The sequence below is a fragment of the Haplochromis burtoni genome, unplaced genomic scaffold (genome assembly GCF_018398535.1).
Source record: "Haplochromis burtoni strain Fernald_Lab_line unplaced genomic scaffold, NCSU_Asbu1 Contig_73, whole genome shotgun sequence".
NCBI lineage: Eukaryota > Metazoa > Chordata > Actinopteri > Cichliformes > Cichlidae > Haplochromis > Haplochromis burtoni.
Window position 1 is genome coordinate 13,518 of NW_024582434.1, and position 14,808 is coordinate 28,325.

The 14,808-nt window shown below is 42.5% G+C and overlaps 1 protein-coding gene across 5 annotated transcripts in view; it reads right to left on the bottom strand.

Annotated features, from left to right (window-relative positions):
• Positions 1 to 464: 464 nt before the first annotated feature.
• slc44a1b (solute carrier family 44 member 1b) overlaps positions 465 to 14,808 on the bottom strand; it is a 30,118-nt gene continuing 15,774 nt past the window's right edge. For 2 of the 5 annotated variants that reach the window (XM_042221729.1, XM_042221730.1), the window contains exons 7-15: positions 14,654 to 14,743; positions 14,407 to 14,564; positions 14,123 to 14,309; positions 13,467 to 13,635; positions 11,700 to 11,856; positions 10,585 to 10,668; positions 10,372 to 10,509; positions 9,470 to 9,706; positions 5,732 to 7,074 (exon numbers count right to left, since the gene is read on the bottom strand). In XM_042221729.1, the coding sequence (XP_042077663.1) occupies positions 6,646 to 7,074; positions 9,470 to 9,706; positions 10,372 to 10,509; positions 10,585 to 10,668; positions 11,700 to 11,856; positions 13,467 to 13,635; positions 14,123 to 14,309; positions 14,407 to 14,564; positions 14,654 to 14,743 (1,649 nt within the window). In that variant the 3' untranslated portion in view covers positions 5,732 to 6,645. Of the gene's footprint in view, positions 4,337 to 5,675; positions 7,075 to 9,469; positions 9,707 to 10,371; positions 10,510 to 10,584; positions 10,669 to 11,699; positions 11,857 to 13,466; positions 13,636 to 14,122; positions 14,310 to 14,406; positions 14,565 to 14,653; positions 14,744 to 14,808 lie in introns of those variants that run through there. The other 3 variants (XM_005924034.3, XM_005924035.3, XM_005924036.3) reach the window with 3 other exon arrangements.

The window sequence follows — 14,808 nt, forward strand, 5'->3', positions numbered from 1 at the left end:
TACTTTGTATTTGGATAGTTTTTGTGAGTTTGGTCAAATTTGTCGAGACTCAAAGCTAACCCATTCTAAACTTCTTAAAGTAGAAAGACGAGATGCAACCTGATAACCCTCCAGTAACGATGAAGTTTTTATACTTTATTTTAAAGAAGAGGTGAAATGTTTTCACATAGGCTGTAACCTAAATCTCACTGAGCTACAAGCAGCTCAAACATCACAAACACCAGGTCACGTTTGTGACAGATCTGGGGCTCAGTTCAGGTTTTGGAAACATTCTTTACCTTCTGAGACGAGACAGAATTTGACTTAAATCAGCCTTAAATTTGTGTTTTGTGTTTTTACCTGTGTGATTTCAAACTGATGCTTCTTTTTTTAAAAGCTGTTTTCTTTATGCAAATTTGACAGATTTGACCTTAAAGTTAGATGCACCCTGTGTTTAAATAAAAAAATACAATAAGATCCACTGGAAAAAAAAAAGCAGTCTGATTATGACAACGCTGCATAAGTCAGTCGATACAAAGATTCTGATTGGAGTGTCACTAACCCACAGCTCACCTGCTGACCCTATACCTTCAGCAGCAGCTTGACCTCTGCGTGCCGACTGGATGGATAATGGTAAATGAAACGTATAATTAATCAGCAGACAAGGAAGAGGAGCTGAAATGTTTCATTCCAAGAAGAAATAGAGTTAAATAAATAACAAATTTGCTTTGTTAGTTCATGATTTTCACATAAAGTCCTTAAACAGGCCGGTCACGCCAGAACACCCTCTAAAGTTTCTTAATTAAAACAATTCTGTAGAGATGTCTGGACAAAAATACCCCAAAGTGAAGTCTGTTTGTGTTTTAGGAGACACACCCCTTAAATTGATTTGAGTCCTGTATATAAGTGTCTGTACAAATTCTAACTGAATACTTGAAATGATCAGACTTTTCTGATGTTGGAATGAAACTTCTCAGTTCCAGGTTAATCTGCAGTCAAGTTAATCTGCCCGGCGACAGCAGTCACATGGTCCAAACTAATCTAAGTGTATCTGAATAGCAGGAGTTAAATATTTCCTTTGATTGCTCTTAGTTTTTTCTTTTTGGGACGTTTAAACATGAATAAATGTGTGTGTGTGAGAGAGTGTAAGTGTGTGTGGTAATATCTGAGCTACGAACACTGTTCATCTAAAATACTTTACAGCTAATTCAAACGGACGTCAGTGATGAATGAACTCCATCTTTAGTGCAATTAGTTAACATGCTCAGAGCATCGAGTGCGGCGACCACGGCCTCGCTGCTTTTTCACACACATGCGCTTAATAATTGAAAGCTGAATGTCAGACTGAGGTCCAGTTTTCTGCACACGGAGAGATTTTCCACAACAGCTTGTGAATCTGTCGGGTTGTTTTGTTTTTGTTTGGAGGAGACGCTCCTCAGTTTGGCCTCTCTGAGCGGTTTATCTGTCAAAGTGAAGGAGGTGTTTGGCAGAGACGAGGTGCATGATGGGAACAGTCGCAGCCTAAACACCGCCGGTCGGAGCCAATCAGCTGCGCCCATTAACATCTCAGGAACAAAAAGTGTTAAACTGCACACAGATGTTCATCGTTACAGACTCAGACCAGAAACATGTCAGCAGGTCGATGTTTGAACACAACAAACTTTAAACTGACTGAACCCAGAGAACGTCCAAACTCCAGACTTCATCCTTAGGATGTCTCCATGGAAACACCTTCAGCTTCAGTTTACTGTAAACAGCTTGTAAAGGCAACATTTTTTGAATAATGTGAATGAAAGTTGCTGTTTCCACTGATGCAAATGGTAAAGTGCCCACAAGCTGCAGTTCCTCTAACATCCACCGGAGGCTCCAGCAGTGAGTCAGTCCCCATAAACCCCCATGTTAAAACTTTACAGCAGAAATAAACATGTTTACAGTTTATATAAAAACGTTTTTTGTCTCTATAGATAATTTACACCTTCATAACACGTCTACAGGTCAAGAATGTTTTTATAACTCACCTCTTTAAATTATATTAAGGCTTGAAGTTTGCATAATTAGGGGTGTGGTCTCTTTGACTGACAGCTGGATAGTGATACAGCTGACTGTAGCGGCTAGCTGTCTGCTAGGCTTCACCTCAAGTAACTGGAGTTAGAACTGGACCTCTGCACCGTGTTTGTTGGAGCATTTTTATGCAATTATCTGACCAATAATATGGCTGCTGTGAGGTTTCTGTACTAACTGACTGTCCAAATGTTCTGAGCTTCAGTTTTGGTGTGGGAAATTTTAGGATTTTATTTGCAGCACTAATTAGGTTCTAAACCTTTATTAATTTCCCTCCATTTTGAACCTGGTTTCCAATGGGAGGTACTCATGTGCAGATCATCATAATGATTTAGGATTTGGGATGATATAGGAGTGTTCAGTCTACACAACATAACTGAGCTGTAGGTCCCCAAAGTGCCCAGATAAGGCCAGACATGTTTGCTATCTGGGTTAAGTCTGTATTTCAGTCTGAAGGAAGGACGCTTGGATTCAGCCTCACACACAGCTTAACCTGCAGTGCAACAAGGCAACATGTTGGCCAACCAGGAGAGCAGTTTCCTCGGCAGCACCGTTGCTCTCAAATCAAAAGTTTCACTTTCTTCAGCACTTGACTCAAGACATTCTGATAACTCAAACTCACATTTTGGGCAACCTTTCTTTCTCAGGTTGCCCAATGAGTTGCCTTGTTGAACAATAAAAGGAGATTAAACCTCTGACAGTCGAGCCATTGGTCGGACTTCCTGCCTGAGGCGAAATTAATCATTGAACCTGGAACATGTTGAACAAAAGGAAGCAGGAAGACTTGTTGTCGTTGTTGATGTGGTCACATGATGCAGTTTTTTTTATTGCTGACTGAACTCAGCCGTCACATCTCCCACCGTCTTCTCAATGGAAACAACAATTTGATTTGTGGCCGTTTCAGAGACGGCGGTTTCGGCTCTGGACAGGAAGTGGGATCCGGGTGATTGTTTGTTGGAGCATCCGTCTCTGACGCCAGTAAACCATTTTGAGCCCCGACCACAAGGGGACTCGGCTGATTGTTACAGCCTACGAGGTGAGAGTCATGTGACTGATGGAGACAGTTTTCTATAGGCTATTTATAGGTCTGATATGCATCAAAGATTCTGTCCTGATATGTTTAGGCAATGCACAATACATATCTTGGTGTTTGAAATGACTGATTGATATTTTTTAAAAAGAGCGTGATTTCAAATGTATTGATTTATCAGTCAGGAAACCTTTTAAAATCATTTTCCACTGTTCACAGTCAATATGTTATCTGCAGTGGGTGGCAGAAGGCCACGCCCACAAGCAGATGCACAAACAAGAACCATGAGCTGCTATGTACACAAGATTTTCTCCACTTTACCCATATTAAACAGCTTTTCTTAAACAAGTAACTGAAGCTGTTACACTCCACCAGACCCCATTCATCAAAACAGTAATTTTACCTCAAAGAACACAGGAGTTACTCATCTACTGTTGCCACAATTGAATAGTTTGTAATATTGTGCTACTTTGGTGTTATAATGCATTAATTCGGACCTAAACTAATGCATTAAAAAGCAAAAGTCACACAAATAGGTCAATAACACTCATTTTCAGTGTTAAAAAAATCCCTGTTTTTGTCAAACAAGTCTGGTGGATTTAAAAAAGAGCCACTAACCCCGTCTTCTCCACAAGCTCTGTTGTCCTTCCTAGCTGCAGGAGAACTTCAGGCTTCAGCAAACTGAAGGTGCTGCATTAAGGAGTCACATGACTGGTCTCATGACCCACACCTTGCAGGTTGTAGCAGTAACTACGGTAGAAAAAACAAAAAACGCACACTCGTGGTGATCCATCCCACATAGAGTCTGACAGCCTCGGTATGACCTGGACAGATCTCGTCCACCAAATAAATGGAGTTTTATGGCTGCTGTTCCGCCTGTCCACAGGCCCCGTCCCTTTGATGACTTGGTTGACGAGCTGTTTTCCGCGATGCGCGGGTCGTCTCCAAAACAAACGTTAAGACAAAAAACGGAAAAGTGGCTGAAAACTGTTAGGAACTGAAGAGTGAGCGATGAGTTGGGGTGAGTTTTATAAAAAAGGACATCACTACGAAAAAATGCATCAGCCGGTTTAAAATCTGCAGCGCTTCAATATAAAGTGCTTCATTACATTGTTACTTTTTTACAGTTTCTTATTAAAATATTGTTTTCCCTGGAGTGAAACCATAGTAAACATGTTACACGTTGGTAAAAATAAACATTTGGAATGTCTCTTTTTAACAAGTCCCATTGGCTGATTTTGGTCAAGCTGAACTCGTCCCCGGAGCCTGAAACAGCAAAACGGTCATATGGTTAACACAAGTCATTACACATTACAGGCAGTCACACAGGGTATGGACGAGAGAGCAGAGCATAATGGGAGATGAAGGTGAGTCAGGTCCACATAGCTGGAGCAGGGTTTGCTTATTTCCTAGTTTTTCTCACTAAGTTACTCACTTAAAAGTTTTTAATATCCATCCATTCACTTCTGCTTCTCCTTTTCAGGGTCGCGGGGGGCGCTGGAGCCTATCCCAGCTGTCATAGGGCGAGAGGCGGGGTACACCCTGGACAGGTCGCCAGTCTGTCGCAGGGCTAACACACAGGGACAGACAACCATTCACACTCACATTCATTCACACATAGTGGCAATTTGGATTTTCCAATTAACCTATCCCCACAAGCTGCATGTCTTTGGACGGTGGGAGGAAGCCGGAGTACCCGGAGAGAACCCACGCAAACACGGGGAGAACATGCAAACTCCGCACAGAAAGTTTTTAATATTATTATCATTATTATCATCATCATTATTAGGGGTGTAACAATTCTTCAGTTGGTCCCTTATTTCCATGAGAGTTCCAATCTCTGGGCATCCTGTTTCATGGGGACGCTCATGGGGATGCTTAGAATAAATGGGGCCCTATGGACTTAGAGCTAAAAGGGGTAAATGTTGTGGTAAAACCCCTTTCCTCGAGTACTACAGCACCATTTACTATATCTTACATTCTGATATCTGGCTTCATACAAGCAGTAGTTTCCAGATAGCATCACCTTTAACCACCACTTTGTCTACAAACACTTGTAAGATCTATGCAGCTATTGCCACCAAAGGACGACCTCCTGGCATAAATTCTAAACTGAGCAACCATTAGCAAAACAATGATAGTTTTTAGGCAAAATTGGCTTCACTGTAAGACTAACTGAAGGAACTTAGTGTTATATTTGTAAAAGATTAGCCTAGAAGCTGCCAAATAACCTCCAACTGATCGAGACAGTCCATCCTTCCCTGAGCCTGGTTCTGTTGGCGGTCTCTTCCTGTTAAAAGGGAGTTCTTCCTCTCCATCATCTCCAAGTGCTGTTCATAAAAGTTTTGTCTGATTGTTGGACCTCTTTTTTAAAGTTGTAGGCTTTTGACGTTACGGTATTACAATGAACTGGTGTTATAACAGTTAAAATAGCCATTTTAGCTGTTTGGCTCCAGAGTGGAAAAGCTATCCTTAAACTACTCTGCAAAACTTTTAGAAGCGATTCAGGGTAAAGTGTATCCACCACAGCTATTTTTCCAGTGCTGTTACTACTGTGACAGAATACTGGGGATTTTTCACAAACTGAAACACAATCTGCACAAACCTACAAGAGCTGGAGTGGTCCTTTGCATCTCTCTGTTGTTGCTGCGCTTCTAGATTTGGTTGTTTTTTGTTTCTCTGCAGTTTTTCTTTGGTTGATTGTTGGGGGTCGCTGAAGGACAAACATACAGGATGTGACAACCACCTGGTTTCTGCTTTTTAATTCGTCTCACTCTACCAGGAGCAAACATCTGGTGGGGAAAATAATGAACCCTTTAGAATTCATTTCTGAGTCAGACCTAGCTCTTCCTAAGCTGCTCGAACTATGAGGGACATGAGTTCAAGTGATGAAATATCATTCTTTGAAACCAAATAGGAAGCTAGGACCCAGAAGAAAGCATCTTTCAAAAAACCACCTTTAGTTAACCTCAATCAGCTCCTGAAAAATAGATTGTTTTTAAATCTATGGTCCATAAACTGAACTCTGTAAACATTTTTGATTCATATTTTAAAAATTAACTAACCTGTCTTACGTCTGTTCCAATTTTATTGGTTATTCGATAATTCTGATCAGCAGGGAAGAGCAGAGTTTGCATCTCAGTTTACATAATTTTTCTCCAATCATAAGGTAGTATATCTAAAAATGTGATGACAGGACCAGAATCACAGAAGCATAAAGAGAGCCTGAGACTGAACCATGAACCTGAAGCTGCAGCTTACCATCTGCTGAGTCCTTCTTCTTGTTTAAAGCACCACAGTGAGAAAATAAGGCTGAACAGAAGTTCACTCAAACAGCAACAAAACATCAACACATTTATAAAAAAAAAATATTTCAAATATAAAAATTACAAAAGTAAAAAATAAATAGATTACAAACAAAAAGTCAGTAGGAGTTTAGTCTCTGAGGAAGCAGCCAGCATGATGATGATGATGGTGATGATGGCGGCGATGTAAATGGGTTTGGCTTGCATGCGTCAGTGGGCCATCCAGTCAGCATGCTTGAGTCACCACATGCATCAGTTAGCATGTATAGGTTAGCACACAGTGTTTACGGCAGCTGATTTAACATGCGAATGGGCAGAGGGGGCGGGGTTTGGTGTGTTCAGCAGGCTGACGAACAGGAAGAGAGTGGAGGTGGGCAGGTAGACACACAGGAAGAGGACGACGTCCTCGCTGAGACAGAGGACAAAGTCACTCTGCTCCATCAGCATCCAGTCCACCAGCACTCCCACCAACAGGTAGTACACCTGGAATTCCTGATGCTCCTCCCACTCCCCGTCACAACCCCAGTCTGGACCCACCGATGCCGCCTCCAACGAGTTCTTCTGCCTGACCACGCCCCCTCTGGTGTCATTGTCACTCACCATGGGCTTGATCTCCGCCCCTTCTGATGCCACTTCCTTCACCCGACTCCGCCCACGTTCCACAGCACGCTCCAACCGCCGGCTGCTCTCCACAAACTCCTGCAGGAACACAGAAAGGTGGACAAAGACCAAACACATTAAAACACTGCACCCCATTGATATTCAAGAAAGTCCTTTTATTAGGAATCATGATCAGAACTTTATTTTGAACATAATTATGTTTAACAATAAAGGAACTACACATCCCATGATGAATTGCAAACTGGAGATTCTACGACAAACAACTTCCCCTTCTTGAACTGACACCTGCAGGTCAATGTTCCCTCTAATTTTTCGTGTGTCTGAGCGAACACACAAACTCCCTGAGCGGTCCCTTGGACCACTGGGAGCAACATTAGACGTGTGCACTGTGGTCATGCCAGCATCAAATCCATCCAAGTTACATGGTTTATTAAAATAATCAAATTACAGCATTTACATTTATGTTAGACTACTTTTAATTAACTGCTTTAGCCCACTTACAATGAAAATTTTTAAAAATTCTTGTTCATGACCTGTGTAGTATGTTAACACTATTGAAAGTAGTCTAAGGAGCTTGTCTAAGGAGCGTCTGGACTTCTTTGAGTTGCTTCAAGACGTTTCACCTCTCATCCGAGAAGCTTCTTCAGTTCTAAGGTCAAATGGTGGAGAGTCCCAGATTTAAACCCAGTGGGAGTTTCCCCCCAAAGAGGGACAAAGGACCCCTGATGATCCTCTACCTAATCACATGAGCCAAGGTGTGAAAGCGGGTGTGGGTCACAATCAGCCAGGGTTTCGGGTGAGCTCATTGTGAAACCTGGCCCCACCCTATCATGTGATTTCCTGAGGTCAGATGGCCCAGGATGTGAGTGGGCGTTAAGGCGTCTGGGAAGGGATCTCAAAACTGGATTATAGATGGCAGACAGTTGGTGTCGTAAACCACCGCCTCTGTTCAAAGATGGTCGCTCACAGTGGACATAGATGGCTTCTTTCACTCCTCTTTCAAACCATCTGTCCTCTCTGTCCAAAATGTGAACATTGGCATCCTCGAAAGAGTGTCCTTTATCCTTAAGATGCAGATGGACTGCTGAGTCTTGTCCTGTGGAGGTGGCTCTTCTGTGTTGTGCCATGCGCTTGTGAAGTGGCTGTTTGGTCTCTCCAATGTAGAGGTCTGAGCATTCCTCGCTGCACTGTACAGCATACACCACGTTGTTAAGTTTGTGTTTTGGAGTTTTGTCTTTCGGGTGAACCAGTTTTTGTCTGTGTGTTGCTGGGTCTGAAGTACACTGGGATGTCGTGCTTGGAGAAAACCCTCCTGAGTTTCTCTGATACACCGGCTACATAGGGGATGACAATGTTGTTGCGTCTGTCCTTCTTATCCTCCTTCGCTGGTGTCTGATCTTCTTTTCTGTGCCTCTTTGCTGACTTGATAAACGCCCAATTAGGATAACCGCATGTTTTAAGTGCTTCCTTTACATGTGTGTGTTCCTTCTTTTTCCCTTCAGGCTTAGAGGGAACATGTTCTGCCCGGTGGTGTAGGGTCCTGATTACCCCAAGTTTGTGTTCCAGAGGGTGATGGGAGTCGAACAGGAGGTACTGGTCCGTGTGTGTGGGCTTCCGGTAAACTTCGATGTTGAGGTTGCCGTTCTCTTCAATGTGCACAGCGCAGTCCAGGAAAGGCAAACAGTCGTCCTTTGTGTCTTCCCTGGTGAACTTGATGTTTTTAATGTGCACAGTGAAGGATTCCACTTCTTGTGTCTTGATTTTGACCCAGGTGTCGTCTACATATCTGTACCAGTGGCTGGGTACTCTTCCTTTGAAAGAGCCAAGAGCCTTTCTTCCTCCATGTTTTTGTTTTTGTTTTTGCTCACAGGCTTTCGAGCGTTTTCCTTATAAAACGCCGTAAATATAAACAACGATAGTATTAAGGAAGAAAACCAAACATTGCATATATTTTTATCATAACTGGTTTTACCTGGTCTATCAACACAATTTAAAAACTGGTATAAAGTCCACACTTTTCTCGTCAATTGTTCCGTCTGTCCTGCTCACATCTCCACGTTGTCATTAACATGGCTTCACTCCACATCAGCCACGCTGCTTTGCTAGCTAAAACACCGGTGTCGGCACATAAGGACGCTGTCATAGCCTGTCAACGACGTTGATTAGCTGCGTATATACGAATGTGAATCGCATTATTGGCTGGACTATGGGATAAGGTGGCATCGTTCTAATCCCAGCAGTCAGTCACTTACTGACTAACACTGCAAAACAGAATTGTTAAAGTTTTAACACAACGCAGATTTTCTGTGCGCAGAGACTGTGCCAGCAGTGCGCAATTGCGCATGCGCGCAGCATAGAGGGAACATTGTTGCAGGTCATCATTACACTAACATATTTTCAGAGTTGAATGTTACCATATCAGTCCTTTTAGTAAATTCACCGAGCTCTGAGGGAGACAGACGAAAGATCTCACCATCAGAGCTTTGTCCATGAAGAACTCCTTCCCTGGAGTGCCGTCGTTGTACTTTGTATCAATGGCGAAGCAGAGGAAGAGGACGTCCACCACAATCTCAAAGATGGACAGGAAGCAGTGGGCCACCAGGAAGGAGAAAAGACACACGATGATGAGCGGCAGCAGCCACTCTGCGTAATCCCGCTGGTAGTTCAGGAGGAGGACTCCAGCGAACGCCGTCGTCGTCACAATCAGGATCTGAGGAGATATATTCAAATAAACTGATGACAGGTGGGAAAAGAAAAACTGAAATCCACTGTCCATATGCCGTGATGCTTCAAAGTTCACTAGCTACTTTTTTCCTACTAAAGACAAAAAGCAACAGAGCTCCCGAGAACACCTTAGACAGGTAACCTACAAGTCAACATCAGCTCCAGCTCTGCTGGGGTGTTTGTAAGCTAGAAATTTATCTGTCTGTGAGTGACAGGAGAATGGTGGACAAAAGCCAAGATGAAAGCCCCCCCTGCCACTAGATTTTACAGCTAAAAAACAAATACAAAGAAAAGGAAGGAAGATGAACATAATAGCACTGTTTCTGGATCTGGCTAGCTAATAGCTCCTTTCCCCACCTATACTGGCGTATACGTATAGTATAGAAAAAACATTTAGGCATGGCATCAAATCTCATTTCACAGGACCAGTAAAAGTGTTTAAAGTCAATGTTTTGGAAATTCTGAACTTAATCCCACAGAACTGTAAAAGGAAAATGGACTGGTTCTTATATAGTGCTTTTCTGCTGTAGCTGAGCACTCGAAGCTCTCTTACAGCAACATCCAGTTAGGTGATCACACTCAAAGTGAAGATCCTTCCTCCAAAGCAGCACAAACTGGCAGGAAAAATGAAAAATCAAGCTCCCGCCTCACCTTCCCCAGGAAGAGCACAAAGTCTCCAATGGCGTTTATTGTGGCGACTCGCAGCGCGTTTTCTACCAGGATCACGAAGGCATCACGTGCAGACGTGCAGAAACTGGTGCTGTTGATGGCTGTGGCTGCATATGCATTCTGGGAAATAAAACCAGACATGGTGAGATGATCATATCAATGAAGAGAAGAGAAGAGAAGAGGGTGGAGTATTACCTGATTGAGATAGTTGAGGCACTTCTCCAAACACCACAGACAACAGATACAAGTTTTCAGCATACAGCGAGCGCACGCATTCTCCTGATAAACAACAGATAATATCAGGTTATACATAAAATGTATTTATGTTTACATGTCACATACAACACACTGTACATGTAATCATTTTTAAAAAGGATGAACGAGTTGTTAATGCAACAGAAATGTTGTAGTGACGAGGAGACTTCTGTTTGAACACCAAAACATCATCAGCATACAGACGGATGCCCTTCGGTCTGTATTGTTACCAAACCTTTAAAGGACATCAAGTCATTCTTCTGATGTTTTTTTTCCAGATTGATCATAATTGGTGAAACTGTTCAATGAATCACTTCCGTGTAATCTTAGCAACAGTGTGTTCGCCACTGACAGGTTCACATTGTTCTTCTAAGTGACAGTGTCATGGTAAGGTTCCCTACTGAGAAAAAAAATCCATAAACCTATGCACATCTCAGGATTCATCAGGAGTTTCAAGAGGGCATACAGAAAAAGAGAAAATCTGCCTAAATGCTTTCTTTAACTAATTGTTACATAAAATCAATTTAATGGGATCTGGTGAAATAACATTTACTTGGTTGGTATATATTCAGTTTACACTAAGCACTGTCCTCTTTAAAAATTATTTATTTGAATAAATAAAACTTTGATTTTAGGTATTTTGTTTGCATCTTATTGCTTTATTACTTCATGTTTAGTAAAAGTGAAAACTAATTTTTTCAGGGTTGGATTTTCTTTAAAAGCTTCTGGCGTGTGGCAGCCTGTTACGGCAGCTCTGCTCATTTCTGAGCTTTTTTCTTATTTCCTCTTTCCTCTCTTCTTGTAACTTTCTAACTTAAGTCTTAGCAATTATATTCTGCCATCATGCACTACTGCTTTGCGCTAGTTATAGCATTTTATTCTATTTTTATATAGTATGTTATTCTTTTATCTTATTCTATTCCATTGTTTTTCTTAATTTTTGCTGCTGTAACTTTGCACTGTCCACTTTCTGCTGTGACACAAAAAATTTCCTAGATGTGGGACTAATAAAGGTTTATCTTATCTTAACAGTCTAGTAAATAAAGTTTTTGTACCTTTCCTTTGAGCTGATTATGGATGTACATGAGGATGAGTCGTGGGATCTTGACCAGTGTGATGATGAAGGATCCTTTCGCAACTGTGCCCAGGTGGTACCGGACCAGCCTCAGGACTGAGGACAGGATTGGAGTCACTGGGAGTCGGTTCTTGTCCCTGAAACACAAAGTCCTGGTTAAGAGTCTTTCCTGCCAGGAGACATTTAGAAGAACCTTTATGTTTCCTGAAACGAGGGGGTACACATGTGGAGAATCCACTCGGAAATCCAGAGTTTAAAAAGGCAGGCTAAAAAGATGCAGTATTATCCTATCATTGTATACCAGAGTGACTAGAAATACAGACAGTATGATTTTAATACCTTGAGAGAAAACAAGCATAATAATTTTTTTGTAATTTTGACTCTGTACACCTCCACAGTGTACTTTACTTCAAACAATTACGATATGACTGAAGCGCACTCTCTAGAAGTATCACGGCCAATGTCTACAATCAAGAGAAACCTTCAAAAATATTATCTTTTTGTAGCTTGTTGTAACCAAGCTGCAACCCACTGCTTACAACCAACAAGAGGACCAGATTAGCCAGCAGAACTACCTCCAGATCAACACTAGTAAAACCAAGGAGCTGGTGGTAGACGTCTGCAGGCACAAACATCCTCCACTGCAACCACTAAACATTCAAGGTATGGACATTGAGACTCTGGACAGCTACAGGTACCTTGGTGTTCATCTGAACAATAAACTGGACTGGACTCATAATTCAGACGCCCTCTACAGAAAAGGGCAGAGCAGGCTGTAGCTGCTGCGGAGACTTAGGTCGTTTGGAGTGAAGGGCCCACTACTGAAGCGCTTCTATGACTCTGGGTTGGCCTCAGCCATCTTTTATGGTGTGGTCTGCAGGGGTGGCAGCATCTCAGCTGGGGACAGGAAGAGACTGAACAGGAGGGCCAGCTCTGTTCTAGGATACCCTCTTGACAAGTGGAGGTGGTGAGTGACAGGAGAATGGTGGCTAAGCTGTCATCCCTGTTGGACAACATCTCCCATCACATGCAGGAGACTCTGAGAGCACTGAGCAGCTCCTTCAGTGGCTGCGGCACCCACGGTGTGGGCAGGTCTTTCCTCCCCACTGCTGTCAGACTGTACAACAAAGACTCCAACTGACCAAACACACACATCCACACATGTGCAAAAGCAATAATACTAAGTGCAATACTCTTTTCTGGCATCGTTGTATTATACTCAGTTGTATATAGCATTTGTATTCTATTTTATTCTATTATATATAGTATTTTATTTTATGCTATTCTATTGTGTACAGCTGTGTACAGTATCTTATTCTTATCTTATTCCAGTGTTTTTCTAATTTTTGCTATGTAACTTTGCACTGTCCACTTTGTAACAAAACAAATTTCCCACGTGTGGGACTAATAAAGGTCATCTTATCTTAGATTAGACTTTATGACAAAACAGCTAATGAGCCTGCACAGATAAATTTATACCAGAACGATTGCTAAAGAAAGGTATGGAGAAAGAGAGACACATGATCCTGCTGTCATTGTCCAAATACCTACAGACCAGCTGTTCATTTTCTTAAAAGTATCCAAGCTGATTTTATCCACTTTCCACCATGTTGCTTTACTACATCGATTACAGTCAGTGTCTCAGGCGAAAAGAAGCTGTCTTTTCTATTTAAATACCATCATATACCAAATTCTCCAGTGAAATATCAAGTATGAAAAAGGTATGTAAAGTGTAGTATGGACTCACCTTGTGAAATAGTACGTGACCACAGCACCGGCCACAGTCATCTGCTGACAGGCCAGGATGAACTCACTGATCCAGACCAGGCCCACAGCATGGTACCAGGTCAAGTACTGAAGAGGACCGGTCAGTCTGAACTCCGTCAGCCCCGTCTCCTCGTTCTGTACGGGGTTACCTGCACGACCACACAGAGCAAAGAGAGAAAGAATAATTTGATGACTAAAACTAAATGAAATCTGCTACTTTACATTCAACGTTCAACAGAAACATAAATCCACAGAGACAGTTTCGGGTACCGCGATTCGCCCAAATTGATTCAAGCACAATTTATAGGATAAACGATTTACGAATGAGTCACTACAACCAAAAGGTACAACAAGAACAGAGAGAAACTGGACATGTGAACATGTGTATGTGATTGGGGGGTGGGGGGTTCAACCAAATATGTACCAGCTGTTTGACTTATTAGCAAAACAAAGACGAATATCTAACAGCATTGTAGTTTAAACTGAAGACAGGAGGCCAAGGTAGCAGTAGCAGAGTTGAAGGTGTTAAGATGTTCACTGGGAGTAACCAGGAGAGATAGGATTAGAAATGAGCACATCAGAGGGACAGCTCCGTGTTTATGATGTCAGCTTTTCTCTTTGACTGCTGCAACTGACCGGTGGTTCCCAAGAAGAGAAGGACCAGGATCCAGTAGATCCAAAAGAGCAGGAGGGCAAAGAAGGTGACAAAGGGCTGCAGGGTGAGGAGGGGGAGGTGGATGAAGACTTTTCCTGCTACGTGGAACAGAGCGATGGTCAGAGCTACTCGTTTCCTCATGAAGAGCATCAGCAGCAGGAGGATGATCTGGAGACAAAACACACAGTCAGTCTCGGGTTTAAAACACCAATCGATCACACTTTCTATGCTCTGTTTGATGTCGAGTTTGATGTCGAGTACATACAGTGAATACAGTGGCAGCAACGGCATAGACAAGTAGTGCCTGTCCGCTATCTCTGGTGACCTCCACCTCCTCCTTCGCTTCCTTCAGTACTTTAGAGGAAGTGTCGTTCCCGTATAGCCGGTAGTCAATGTAGAGCCACCAGAGCACACTAGTCCCCGCTTAGACACAAAAAGCAGAGCCCTGAGTTCAGACACATTTCATCTGTTTACATCTTTTAATGCAACAAACAGACAGGCAGTGATCTCACCAAGGGATCCAAGGACAACCAGTGAGGTGAGGATCCAGACGAGGACAGCAGAGATGTAACGAATGATCACCATGAGGATCATGGAGAGGACTGAAAAAGACAGGCAAAAAAAAGTGATGTTAGAGCCTCAAGTGGCCATTAGAAGAACTGCAGTT